A 15,000-nucleotide genomic window follows, 5' to 3' on the forward strand; every position below is an offset into this window, starting at 1 on the left:
TATATTTTTTCCTCATATTGTGGTAAAGGGTACCATTCCACATCTAAAAATAAAGCCAGTGAGTCTCTTTGGTTCCATTAGTTCAGTGCACCAGTCTAGCCAGAACTTGCCAAAAGAGTAAGCTTTCATTTCATTTCTGAAAAGCTTCTAAGCTTCAACTTTTTGAAGTTTCCTTTAGGGGGACTGTAATGAAAGAAGTGATCATCACATCCTACTTTAAAAGCCTCATAACAATGTGACCAAATTATGAAAACGTCACTCTCTCTGTCATTTTCTCTGATTTAGAGAACTGAAATGCATTTGTGTTGTTAAACATCCGTATAGAATGATTGTTAGAAGTAAATGGTCTCTGTTTTCTGTTGTAATGGGTTTGTGGCTTTGATTAAGATTTTTGTTTACAGTCCAACTTGGTAGCTCAGCAGACTATTATTATCATTAACATGCTGACCCTCTGCAATACCACTGTAGTGTATTTCTCAGTGATGCCGATGGTGTTTTACATTGTTCAGGTAGTCAGATATAATGATGTGTTCGGAAGGGCTATAAGAAAGGATATTCTGGGAATTCCTTTCCTTGGTGAAGTAGAATGGCAACACACTTGCTTTCTCTCTCTCTTTTCCTTTTTGCCTGGACCTTTTGCTTTGTGCAGCGCAACCCAACAACACTGTGAGCCCAATTTAATATTCGAAGAGGTGTTTCTTGGGATCTATAGTTGGCCGAAACTCTATCTTGGTCATTTTTCTTGCTGTCTATTGCCATAATATAAGCACTAAGTTTTGCAAGTAATACAAAGAGGTCTCTAACCAAAGTCTTTCTCAAGCCTTTTTCCATCCATTGTGTGTGTGGGAGCTGGGGAGGGAAGTGGAAGGAAAGAGATTACACATGAAAGGCTGAAGAAGGGAACATACCTTGGAAGATTTAGCAAAGGTTATATATGAAATACGCATCTGGTTATTTTATTTGTATTCTAGTAGCATTTAGAAGCCTCTGCTATCTGATGTCATGCTCATAACAAAAACAGTATTTGCCCCTCAAAATTTACAATCAAATAACAAAAATCATAGGAAGGGAAAGCACATGGGAGCAGTGAGATGAGGTGTCACTAAGTTTCTTCTGATAATATTTATACAATTTCTCAAACTTTTATTATCATGCTGGAGAACACAGCAAGTTGTATTGTTTTACAGTAGCTTAGTTTCAACTTTCTGAAATTCTCAAGTTTTGGCACAAAATTAATGTAAATGAGTTGCTTTAATGGACACAAACAACTTTTTTGAGAAATGTAGAGCAAGATAAATAGTTTTAGGTAGTTTTGAATATGTATATCATCAATGTAACATCATCCATTTTTGATGTTGCAGACTTCTAGTGATTAAAATCTCTTGTTTTAAAGTCTAGATCTCAGGAAAGGGACTTCATAATTAAGCAGGAGATGACTTGAGAGGCTTTTCATATGTTCCTTTCCCCAAACATAGAAGGAAAACCTGTTATGCATGATATGCAGCTTGTTTTTCAGAACCTTTCTTCCTGGTGTATCTCCAACAGATGGAAAGATAGTAGTATATAGCCTACTACATCCTGATTTCTTTACTTAAGGCCTTGTTTGTCACACTGAAGACCAAGCCATAAGCAGATAATTAAACTATAAGGTACAGTTTTTAGTGTAGTCATATAACCTTACCTGATAAGTGTCCACCCTCTCCTTATTATCTGGAAAGCAAAAATGACAAGTACTGTAATGTTGAAATTGGATCCAAAGGGATTTAGCAAACTGAGCGTTTGCCATATTTAGCATCATCAAAGTTCCTTTCTCTCATACTTCAGTGATGCTTTGCTGATCTTCCAATGTGATTAAGGGATGATACGCTGTTTCACTTAAATCACCTATACTGCTTTACCTAAACCCTGCTCCTTTATCTGCCAGTGAGTGAAATTCATGCACATACTTCAATAACCTTAAATTGACTATTAGGAAGGAGTGATAAAGCTAAAATGTAAATTTGGTCCATTGCAGGCTGTGCCACAGATTTGCTCAGGAAACTCTGATACTACATTCCTTTCATAGTGTGGTGGAACTGATACCTTTTAGCAAAGTCAAGTAAGATGCTTAACAAGCTCCAGGTCCTATCATTTAAGCTTTGCCATTGTAGCCTTGTGGCTCAGAGCCAGAGACAAATACACCTCCAGCAGAATATGACTTTTTGGTACATGATTTTGTTTCTGTATTTCTGTTTTGTCCTGTAAGGGCAGTTGAAACAGAATCTGCATTAAGTATAGCTGTGTAAAAAAATTCAGCTGTAGCGAAAAGTAGTAAAATGATTTCTTCAGTAAAGGTGGGGAAATTCATATTTGTTTTACTTACGACTGCTTTTCTGCTTTCTTCCGCTCTTTTCCCTGCAAATGAAAAGCATTTTATCCTTCTTTAAAACACAGTGTCCATGTCACAGGTTCTCTCCTAGAAGAACAGAAAGAGATAACAGCTTGCTGGGCAACTATATATCTTATACATGGTATTGCCGTAGCATTTGAGTAGTAGGTGTAATAACTAAAATACATATACAGTGATCTGTAGTAAATTCCCTAGCATATTTAAAAACAAAATCACATACATCTCCTTCATATTTAGTACCTCTAAGTTCACCAAAGCTCAGTGTTACAAACACAGCAGGGCATTTTCTGGTGAGGGAGGTTACAAAAGCATTCATTTAAAAAAATACAAGTATGGTTTGATTTAAAATAGGCCAAAGAAGTTGGCCACTCTGTGGTTCACACTCCTGTTTCTTTCATATTCATTTGTATAATTTTTTTAATTATCATTATTCCCACGAACGGAGGATATTATAGCCTCCCTAGGGCTCTGCATTCTCATTCCCTTTGGGAGCTATGAGACTCTTTCCCAAGTCTGAAATCTCAGTAGATTCACTCTTTGTTTTAGATATTCTGGTTTCTACTCTTCTACCTACTTATCTCTTCAACGCTCCTGTGCTTTTTCAACAGACAAACAAGAAAGCAAGTTATTGCATTAACTGTTTTTGCCTGTTGTTTCACAGAAATTCACCCAGCTTCACAGGCTGAGCTATCCTGATTGACCACAATGGTGAAGCATTTGCTAAACTTTATTATTTTCACAGAAGCACTATATGAAATCTGAAAGGAACACAGTTTAAGAGGTTTACATTATGTTACATGGAAAAAGTTGTGTAGGTGGGGAAAACCCTAATTAAGACCAGAATCATGGGGAAGTCTTAGCCATTGCTTACCATAAGACACTGCAAGTTAATCCCACTGAACTTAATGGGAATGTGTAAAAAAATCCAAATAACATAACATAAAAGTAGGCATTACCTGAACAATTCGGAGAGAAGTCAGTAGCCATTTTTTTTTCAAAAGTGACTAGTGATTTTTGGGTGCCTCCATTTCTGAGTGCCTACCTGGATGCACGTTAAATGGGTTGTGTCTTCAGAAAGTGCTGACTGTCCATACTGACAATAAAGGCTTTTTAAAATGTCTCCCACAGAAGACCTCAAAATTAAGACAACCTCATTTTGACTTTGAAAATGGTGGCAACTCTTATTCTTATTTTAGGAGTTTGTATTCTTCACTAGCTGCTCAAGATGACTTTTCTTGAACTGACAAATGCTGTGCATCAAAAAAAAATAAAACACCTAGTTCCTGATTTTTTTTTAAATTTATACTAAGACCACTTCACAGTTCTCTTGCAGTATATAGGGGCTGTATAGTAGGATTTACATCTGCTTTAAAGCCTCTTAACCCAACTAGCACAGCAGGAGTGTAGGGTGCTCTGAAGATAAATCAGGTCCTTAATTCACAAACTTCTGGCTTGCACTTTTGCATGTTTCGTCTATGCAAAATTCTCCCTAGGAACAGCCTGTACATTTCTAATGAGTTTAAAGAAGCAAGTGACAGACTTTACCTGTTGTTTTACCTCTTACTTCCATTCTGTTTTAAACCTCCTTTCAATTCCTGTACTCTTTCTAGCACAGCATGATTTTTTTCAAAATGTTCTTAAACAAAAATTCAGAGGACTTATTTCTGCAGCAAAGCAATATAAAACTTATTATGCAATTTGAGAACAGCACGCAAAGTCAGAAACACAGTATCATCCATCCTTTTAAAGAAAAATCGGAGTGTGTACTGAGGAGGTTTTCCCCCTCCAGTTTCCTTAGAGGTACTAGCCTCCTGAATTATTTCACTGATGCTCTTTGACTTTTTGTTAAAACCATCAAAAAAAAGCCAACAAGCCTCGAGATTCTTTATTTAATACATGATTATACTTTTCTTACGAATTTCACAAGAGATTAAATTAACTCATAAATGAAGTTACAAAACTCATGGTGCCTACACAATGTACAAGCACTGCATATAGTCTTTAGTTGCTGTTCATTAATCAGTATCTTGTTTAGTTGAATTGCAGACTACAGATTGAAGGTGGTAGAGAGAAAATCACAGGTAGAAAACTCACAACTACACTTCATTTTTATATTTATCTCCCTTGGATTCAAGGTGTTCATCACTATAATGAACTTGGCACATTGATTTATGATCTATTTTTTTAATGTCATTACATTTTTAGTTCCCTTTGCCTTTTTGTCATTGGGTTACATTTAAGCACAGCAAGATCAACTTTAAACCTCCTTACTCAACAGCTTTATTAGTTATAATGTACCGTGACCTTTCTCAACATTCTTAAAGAAAAAGATACAGTGTAATGTCACTTTACTTTGCTTATTGTTCTTTGTTGAGGTGAACAAAGCATTTTCTACAGTGGCTATAGCACATAATTATACAGCTTTCAATAGCGGTGTCTTGGCACATATCAAAGTTCAGAAGAGCCTTTAGAAAAAAAAAGATGTTTTGTGGCAGCCTAGGGAGGGTCTCATCTTTCCTTCAGAAAATAGTTCAAGGCTCTTCTGTCAAGCTTCCCTACTTAGAGCTTTTTCTCCTCCTGCTTCATAAAGTTTAAAGGGGATTCAGTGGAGTTCTATGATCTATTTCCTTTGAAAGATTGTTCCTTTGCACAGAGAAGTCCTTTGACTTCAAGAGTTCACAGATTCATGTCTTTAGGTATCATATGTCTGACCTTATCAGTTACTCTATTTAATGTAGGAGAAAAAGTCTCAACTCTTTGTGTTTGTCTGTTTTGCCTCTGTGAAATGATTTGGTGAAAAGACCATCCTTTTTAACACACCACTGAGAGGCCGTTTCTGACTGTAACCTACCCTGTGGCTCTTCTAAAAAAAATTGTCCTTGTGTTTTGTGTATGGATGATTTCACAGTGAGAATAGAATTATACAAGGACAGACACACATAAAAAAAATCTTTTGCTCTTTTTTCCCTAAATGATCTATTGGCTATTTTGGTGGCTGCTACTCTGGTTCCCCAACAGGCACAACCATTTAACAAACACAGAGATAGCGGCTGGAGTGCTGGGACAGCAGTAGGTTTTCCCTTGCTTCGACCTACCCCAAAGGCCTTCATAATTAATTGTCCTTCAGAGATGAGGAAAGTTCAGAGACAGTGTGTGTAGTGATGTCTATTGTCTGACATTCAGTTCTCCTTCCCTCAGCTCTTTTTCTTCATTCCACAAAGGGTTATCAATAGGAGCAGAGAGCAAGCTCTCTTCTAACAGCTGCTGGTGGTGGTTGTCGCTTTCTGTGGAACATATCTTTGTATTCAGCCATGTATGGATTAAATGGCTGAAAAAGTTCTAACAGCCTTTTCAGACTGGCATGTTTATTTCATCTAAATTGCACAGGGCTGCTTAGCTAATTTAAAACGTAGTTTTAACTTGAATGAAAGATTTTAAAATTATTTTTAATTGCAGCAAACTGGTGAAATTTCAGGAAGCAAATGAGAAATTTGCTCCTTCTGTCAGCTTTGATCAACCCCCCCAAAACACAAGCATTGATTTCTGAGAGGAGAGAAGGGGACTAAATGGAATGCACATTAAAGTGTATCGGTGTAAGGCTTTAGCAGAAACAAACACTGGGCCCATTTAAGACACTACCACAATGCCTATAACGTTGAAGTGCAAAGAAACTGGAATTTACTAAACAGATTATTAATACTGTTGCGCCTTCTGTGATTAATTTAGAATCCTCTGTGGCATAATTATTAAACTTCATATACAAGAGAGCAAAATTATATATACACGAGTCCTTGTTTTCCCTGATGATAAACTAAACAAAGATATGGTACAGTTAGCAGATAAGTAAAAATGATAGTTAAATTAAGGCTGTCTGTTAACAATCATTATGTTACTGTTCCAATTAATAGGGTGAAGCCAAAAGACACAAATACAATCATTCTTCTGCTGAACAATTTAGCTAGCAAATTAGGATGATATACATTTTTTTAGCTTAAAAAAATACCCACACCCCTGTACCAATGTTCTGCATAAAGACCTGACTATACAAAGCAAAGGAATGACCTAATAAAAATATTCTGAAGCTCTATGGCACTTCCTCCATGTTCAGGAGACATGCTGAACAACCAAGATCAATTATTGTACTGATTAAGTTATTAGGCAAGTCATTTTGCAACAGGTTTCCTGTATTTAAGAAGAAATTGCATATAAAGTCGGCACAGCTCATATAGTAATGCAAAAAAGGTCATAAAAAATTAAAGTTATTCTTATGAATCTTTCATTAGAAGCAATGAAAAGGGACACTGATAAAGCCAAGTGCTTTGTTCTTCTCAGCTACTCTTCCAGGGCCTGATCCTGCAATCAGCTATACACTTGAGGAGCTTTACTCACAGGAGAAGCTGCATTGAATACTTGAGTATTCTACTGTCCCGAGTAGTTGAGTGTGAGATTGGGCCCGTGGGTTGCTTATCAGTGTTGCTTCCCTTTAACAAACAGATGTTCCATTTAAAAATTGACAAAAGTCCGGTTAAAAAAACTCACAAAGCCAGACAGCTGTACTAAGACAAACACCTACCTTACACAGAAAGAGCTGTTGTGAGGTGATTTAAGGCTAGTCCAAGCTTTTCAGATTACTCCCCACTGCAAATAACGTGTTAAGTACCAAGTTGCCCCAAGCCTCATTTTATTACAGATTGATAAAGAGTAGCCATGCCTTTTAACATGTAAAATATTTTGCTTTTTCCCCTCCCTAGTTCATGGAGAATGGTAAACCAAAAAAATCCTTGTTGGAGCTTTTCATTTCACTTTGGGAGAATTCTTAGATAGTTCTAGCTGAAGGAGTTTTAATATTATTTACTGATACTTTTCCTTTTTTGTTTTCAGTCCCTCCCACCCCCTTCCCAACACACATACAAAACAAAACAAAACTTGGCAAACTCTTCAGACTCCTAATGCCATTTCCTTTTGCATTCAATAAGGGGTAGGGGGAATTGAAACATCAACTGGAGGTTGAGAAAAGCACCAATTTATAGCGTGTTTGTCTTGCACAATTCAAGATTTCTTTTGCTAGCTGCACACATTATACCCCACATCTCCATACTCTCTTGGGTGGTGGCAGTAGTGAGGAATGGCTATTTCTTCCCGTGTGTGTACTATAGGCCTCTAAAGACTCTTATTTATTCTCTCCCATGTCACCTTGTGTACAGTCTGGTCTGTGACACTGATGGTGATTATGTCATTATTTTGCTCTGGGGGCTTTGGCACATCTGCAGAGCTGATGCACATCTTCTTTGTTACGCTGGCATACGTCCCATATCGCAAATGCTTCATTAGCCTTACTGCCTGCCTCCTTGCCAGACAAGAATGCCCAAATCCAAGCTTCTTTTTGCTCTGTTCTTTTGTGTCTATGATGAGCCTTTATTCATCTTCCTGGTTCTTCCGTGCTTTCTGTTTTTCTATGTAAAACTGATTTCCAGATGTCCTTATTTCTCCCAAATCATCCTAGATACGCAGCAAAAAACAAGGTGAGGCTTAACCCTTTTTCATCAAATCTTGTCTTTCACAACCTTGCTTTTTTTCATCTATCCCTGCAAATAGAGAGCTACTTAGACTAGGCAGTCACAAGGACCAGGATTTTCAAAAACTTGCATTTTGATAAAAAGAAATCTATGGATTAATTGCTTTATAGGTCTAGATTTACTCTTCCCACTACTTTTTTGATACTGCATATTGCTTGATTTTATTCAGAACTTTCTGAAAGCAGAATTGAATTGTAAACAGGAAAAAAATCCTTTCAATCACTGTGTAACTGCATGAGGATTCTTGAATATATAGTGTGTTCCTACCACATTATAATATTAAAGCACTTGGAGTAGTCTACATTTTGTGTTTACAGAAACTGAGCAAAACATTTTATTTCCTAAAATGTATATGAAGTGTATATAAAAACATCCTAGCAAAAGGGCTAGTGATATTTCTAATTCAGGGCAGTGCGGGGAAATGGGGGTAAGGGGAGGAGGGTAGTTACTCAGTTATAAATACTTATTCAGGGGAGGAAGGGTAACTGAATCTTATAAAACTGAAATTTGGAGCCAGATCCTTAGCTGATGCAAGCTGGCTCCCATGTCAGTGATTTTTACCAGCTGAAGAGCTGAACATGTCTTGTATAAGCCCAGAGTGGTTTGACTGGGTATTTTTTAAAATTAAGATTTGTAAAATACTTTGGCAATCTTGAATTAAATATAGGCCTGGATTTGGAGTCTCTTAACTGTTGTTTGGTGATGTGTTTTATAATCCCTCACACACAAAAAATAAAATAATAACATTCCTGATGCAATATTTTAACTGAGATGCATAAAGTTATAATTTCATAAACTTCTTGGATTGTAAGAACTTATGTGACTGACATCACCCTTCCCACTCTACCATGCAAGGCTTTGAATGATTTTCCCCAAGTTGATCATATTTCAAGGTGTTGTCCCCATCTTTTGAATGGCATAGTGGTATATTTGAAAAATAACAACTAATCACATGCAGAAATTAACTGCCATAATGTTTCAAAATTACGAGAGTTTACAACACTGCTGTAAACTCTGTTAACAGAACTCTGACACATTTGTTGTCTTCCCCTGTCCTGTTAACAAGTAGATGCCACATACATAATTGGGGTCGCAAAGTGATAGCATTGTAGGTTTATCTATACTTCACTGTTGTGTGATCATAGGTTGAAATTATGAAGGGAATTTATTTCAAATATAAATGGGCACAATGATGTCTATTTATCAGGTCACCGCAGCTCTCTAGGTCCAGTATTATTAGGCCAGGGGGAAACTGCTGGGCAAAACTGTTTGTAAAGCATGGGTGACTGGTGCCTCCTGATACTGGGGGGGGGGGCACCAGCGGCTGATCGCCGCTGATGGCAACCCGGAAGTGCCACCGGCATTTCTCTCAGGGGATGCACGTGTACCCGCGGGCAGCCCCTACACGTCACCGATGTTGTAAAGGATATCCATGAATATCCCAGGCAGTTGGCCACTATATGATATAACAGTCTTATAAAGCATGTAGTCAAGAAGCCATATCACACTGATACAATAAACACTGTCACATTAACCGGAAAGATTACGAAAAGCAATACCAAGACTACTTAGCAAGTAGAGTCTTTAGTTGGAGTGCCAGATCTCCCGAGATACCGATGCGGACCCTGTAACTAGTGAGTACTTGAGGACCTGTCAAACATTTAATAATAGAAAGAACAATATATGTTTTTCTTCCCAGGCTGTATGAGAAGAATTCTATCAATGGGTGTGAGAGAGGCAGAGGAACAGTGGAAAGAGCTTACTGAGGGAAAACAACATTAAAGAGATGATTCTTCAGTTCTGAAGCCCATGGTTATTCTTATCTGTTGTAGCAGTAAGTTTTATAACCTGGGCCTAGCTCATTTAAAAAAGCTTCACTTCCTGCACTCCCCCTATGGGTTGACAGAGATGTCATGAGAAAGTATGGTCTCTCAGGTAGGTAGGAGGTGATATTCACTGATGGAGGTGCATATCCAAGGTGTGATCTGGAAGTGTTTTCCATATTTAATAACCAGTATAGAGAGTAGAGGTCCAGGGTGGCATGCTCAAGGTGATGTTTATTAGTAAGCGAACAGACCTCTGCATTGACTAGGGCTTTCAGAAGAAAGATGGCATAAACATATGAATAATTTTAAAGCAGTAGGCCTTAACTGTATTAACTTTAATATCAGATATCCCTTCCTCTTAATATCAAAAGGGCTTTCTGATAGTAATGCCTTTAACTACCAGGCATTAGTTGACAGGTGGGAGGTCAAATGGTTCTGGCTACTCAAATTTCCTGTTCAGCCCTTACCATTCCTTCTACCATCTCCCACAAGGGGGAATGCAGAGATAGATGAGAGGGGCTCAGTCTTTCAAGACTTAAGCCCACCTGTCACTTCACAGTCTGACTGAGCTCAACCATCTTTTCTGAGTCTGGTGCTAGGATTTATCTGGGAGGCTGGACTCTTGAAACTTCTTATGTATACTAGATACCAGACACAAGTTGCAATGTTTTTACTCTCTCCTCTTTATTTATTAATTTTCAAATGTCCTCATTTAGCTTTTGTGTTGGAAGGAAGCACACTGCCAGTTTTGCTTGCAGGGGAAAAATTACTTCTGGAGGCCCTGGAAACCCAGGTTTTGTAATCACACCGCCTCCAGGGCAGTGTGAGTAGGGCAGCTCGCACAGCTACAATGGATGCTGTGTGTCTTAGAATGCTTAAACATGCAGGGAAAATAATAGTTACATATGGGAGACTGCTTGGAATAAGTCAGTTTTTTTATCTCCTTCCCTTTTCCCAGTTGATTACTTGGTGGGATGGGGAGACAGAGATCTGCTTCACTGTCCCAGCCCAGACAGAGGGATAACACAACATTCATTTTAGGAAGGAAGAGAGGAGAGTGGGGGAAGAAGGGCCTTCATGCCAGACAGGACTCCAGCAAGTGGTCATTCTCCTGCCAGTCTGATTAAACACAATCTCCTCCAACTCCTTCCCATACACTGCGATGGGCAGGGGCATTTCTACCAGTTGGAGCTTTTCCAGTCCTAGATTTTAATTCCTCGATAGACCAAATAAGAGAGGTGACAGACATTTATTTTCTCCTGGCCACTGGAAGCAATATCTATAATAAGGTTTTGTGTGTTGTGTGCGGGTAGGTATAAGACTTTTTCACTACTTGGTTACTTCACCTAATGGGTTAAAGTTCCATTCACAGGACCAAGTTTTGGTCCGTGCAAAGAAAGCAGAGTAACCTCCTTGCAAACAGGTGCACATATTGTACATGCTGCAAAAACACTTTCATGGTGTGCTCATATTCTAATGACCAGCTCTCATCATTCACAGTTCCCTTGTGCCTGGAAGTAATTTATGTAGGGGCTTGCTATTGGTGAAAGAGGTGCATGTTCAGCAGTAGCCATGCTATGCTTCCTGACCTTTCTGTCCCAACACTGAGATGTGCTCTCTCACTCCTAGAATCAACAGCTCTGCAGTTCTTCTAAGGGAGCTGGAATTGGGTGGTCAGCCTTTGATTTGGACTTCTAGGCTGTGGTTACCTGTGTGCAGTATGTATATAAGGTAGCCTGCAGTTAAGAGGCAGGCATCTACTCCCATTTCATGTGTGTGTATGTATGTATGTGTGTACACACACACACACACATGCACATATATATGAAATGATTAAACTACAAAATATCTTAAACTATAGGAATCCATTAGTGATTTTTGCCATATAATAACTGTGCCATTGACAATGCAGTGAATCTGGGGATATTAGAGTTTTCCTTATAAATTCCTGCTCCTCATGCAGTTCTAACCCAGTAATAGGACAAAAAAAATCTCCTGACCAAAACTTGATTGTCATCTGAAAATTAAATGATTTTTAAGGGGAAGCTAAATTTCAAGCTATAAGATTTCACTGTGAACTAAAATCCCTTTTGTACAATTATAGTTCTGTTGTGATGATAACAACATTGGTGGTACAAAACAATGGTGCAGTTGCATTTTAGTGGTAAATAAAGTAGACATATGTGTCATGAGTTTTCCATGTGGGATTGGTGTAAGGGGCTCACAATATTTGGGTCCCAGATCTCAGAAGAGTCCTAGTTAGAAAAAAACATGTAGAATCAATGCTCTGTCCATCCATCCACTGATCCAAGACGCATGAATTGTACCTATCATTTTAATATCTGTGCACTGTGCATACTGTATCCCTCTATGGAGCTTGTAAAGTTCTTTGGAATCCTTCTATGTGAAAAAGTTTCATTTAAATGTAAGTGATTAAATCTAATGTAATGGGCAGTATCCATTTTCACTGCACCACCACTTTTGCTTCCCTGATGTTATCACCCCCTCTGTCAATTCCTTTCCCTAAGATAGCAAGGTTGTTCTTTCCCCTTCTTCTTAGCTATGATGGGAGAGAAAAGATTAATAGCACTGCGGCACAGGGTGAGTGCCCCAGCACCTTTACCAGAAGAGAGAGGCTTGGTCTTTGCTTTGGTCAAGAACCTTTTAATTATGTTTAAAAAAATATTTTAGGTGCATATACCAAGGGTTTGTTTGGCATTTCGTTTGTAGTTTGCAGAAGGGAGGGTGATATAAATATATTCAGCAGAAGTAAAAAAACCCAAAAAACAAAACCTCAAGTGTTTCCGTAATTTTTCTTTTTCAAACCCTTGCAACCTTGGCAGAAGCAAGGCTAGCACTCCTCACCTCTTGGTAACAGCAGCTGGTGCACTAATCACTAGCATTAGCACCACATTGCTAATTCTGCCCCTCCAGCTCAGCTGAAGTGCTAGAGCCCTTGTGATGCCAACGTGAGGATCACCATGGTGGGGTGGCTGACCACACTGAAATCACTGTGATGCTACCTTGAATAATTATTCCATGAGGAGAAGGATGAATTAGGTGCCTCTTTGGAAAAGTCCTGGGTGACCAGTGTTTTTCTTTTTACTACTAACACTGACTATTAGGGAGCCCTCAGCACTAGCATTATGGGAGCACTGTGGTTCCAGTCCATCCCTTTTCTTTTTGGACACTAATAAGTCAATGCATTTCCAAACTGTAGGGATGTACTGCAGGGATGTACAGTAATATTTATGTCAAAAGTGCTGCAGGAGCCGATTTGAGAGAGACAAAGGGACTGAACTCAGTGGTGTTGTATGATACCCTTTTCCTTCTCCCCTGAAGTTTCTGAGGTTAGCATGTGCATATCAGGGTGCAAAGCTGCACCCTGCTCTATGAAAAGGCGATGGCTGGGAAAAGTTGTATGTTCTGAAATATCCAGTAGTTTAAATATTTTTCATTTGTATTTTTTAAATAAAAGCATCCTTTCCAACTCTCTCCCTCTCCTCATAAGTGATAATGGAAGAGGCATTAGCCTTTCCATTGTCCATGCCAGCCTATTTTTTTCCTAAGAGATGTCCAGAATGTTCAACCAATTGTGTGATCTAATTAGCTAAAATTGTTAATTTCCTTTACCTTATAAAGCACCTAACACAGAAACTGTTAAATAATGTTAAGTGTCAGACTTAAACTGAGAACATTGGGCCATATGCTGCCCTGGCTTTCGCGCCAAAAAGTATAGCAACTTACTCCAAAACCTGCCTCCAAATTCTGTGCATAAGCCAAAGCCTCCTGCTTGGTATGCTGCCATACCAACTCGCAGCACAAAGACGGTCCCACGCAGCAGTTCACCATGCTCCAGAAAAAAATTGGGTTGAGGGATGTTCGGACGAAATGTAGGAGGAGTCAGGGCAAAAACAAAGCACTGCACATGCTACCCTGGCAAACGAAGGGAACTGACTGCAAGGTTGTACTGCTGCAAGCAGCATTAATTTACAAGTGACACAAATCTATACTTCACAGCTGTGAATTATGCAAGACTGACCGGCTCCTGTCCCTGAAGCTGAAGGGGGCATACTCTGTCACTGCTGATTTAGAAAGGTGGGATCAGTCACCTCCATACCACCACTCAACAGCTCCTGCTAAAGGTTTCCTCTGCAAGTCCAGCTATGCACATGGACAGAGCTTGTGTTGTGTGACAGAGCAATGAAGTTACAAATGCTGCAGTAAGGCGAACCTCTGTTCTCATTCAGTAACTTCTGCAAAAGGCCAGGTATTCTGGTTCACAGTTATTAGTACTGGCCCCTATACAGGGATACACAAAAAAGACCGCCCCATCTCAGAGAGCTTGCAGCTTTAGTATAGTGTGAAAGACAACGGGGAGGCAAACCAGGTGAGTGAAGAAAGGGCATTGTATAAGCAGCACACTTATGTTTATCTGGTATAACAAGTACAAATATCAGCATCAGCATCCCAGGGAGATCTGGAGGATGAATAGTCAGGCACCAGGCACTGTTTGCAAATGGAGGTGCTTTTGCAGGTTTCTTCTACAAACATAAGGGCTCTAAAGACTCTAGTAGTCTGTGGCTGCTCACTGCAAACTCTGAAGTGTGTAGTCTTGTATGATGTGTAGTGCTGGGGGGTGAGGCGGTGGGATAGGTAGCACTGTGTAAGAGTTTGCTTTCCATCCCTAAGTGGCATACCATTTCCCCAGGGATACACACTAAGAATGCCACTTACCCTATGACCTCTTTTGTTCAGGTTCCCTTCCTCTGCAAGAGGAAGCTTGAGGAGCCCGGCAGAATGGCCTGCATGGAGTCTTCCAAGTACTTTTCTCCCTCTCTGTGTTTTCATCCAAGGCAGGAAGGCAGTGTTGTAGCACTACATCACACCCTTTACTCACTGCTGCTGTCTATTTAAGTCAGATCCTCACCCTTACTTCACTGTAGAGACTTTTGTGTGTGCCTCATTTTTATTGTTTCCTCAGAGGGGCAATTTCCACTGAATCATAGCTTCTGTTGCTACTATACCTATGCTTGTAGAGATTGATATGTGGACACTTAAAAAGCTGTTTAACTTGGAACTATGAATACTCAGAGTGCTCCCCTGGCATCAGCTTACTCTTCATCCTGGAGAGGTTCTCTACCATTTGCCATAATAGATACTGTTTACACCTTATCTTTAGGTTAAGAGGCTCCCTGTGGAGTCCCTC

The 15,000-nt window shown here is 39.2% G+C and overlaps 1 protein-coding gene across 5 annotated transcripts in view; it reads left to right on the plus strand.

Moving 5' to 3' along the window:
* PROX1 (prospero homeobox 1) overlaps positions 1–15,000 on the plus strand; it is a 42,128-nt gene that overhangs the window by 14,451 nt on the left and 12,677 nt on the right. The window contains exon 5 of one of the 5 annotated variants that reach the window (XM_019549463.1): positions 9,665–9,770. The exons of the other annotated variants lie outside the window; for them this stretch is intronic. Coding sequence (XP_019405008.1) covers positions 9,665–9,673 — 9 coding nt within the window. The 3' untranslated portion in view covers positions 9,674–9,770. Of the gene's footprint in view, positions 1–9,664; positions 9,771–15,000 lie in introns of those variants that run through there. 5 annotated transcript variants of the gene reach the window in all.

This window comes from Crocodylus porosus, unplaced genomic scaffold (assembly GCF_001723895.1).
Source record: "Crocodylus porosus isolate Cpor-Errol unplaced genomic scaffold, CroPor_comp1, whole genome shotgun sequence".
NCBI classification, from domain to species: Eukaryota; Metazoa; Chordata; order Crocodylia; family Crocodylidae; genus Crocodylus; species Crocodylus porosus.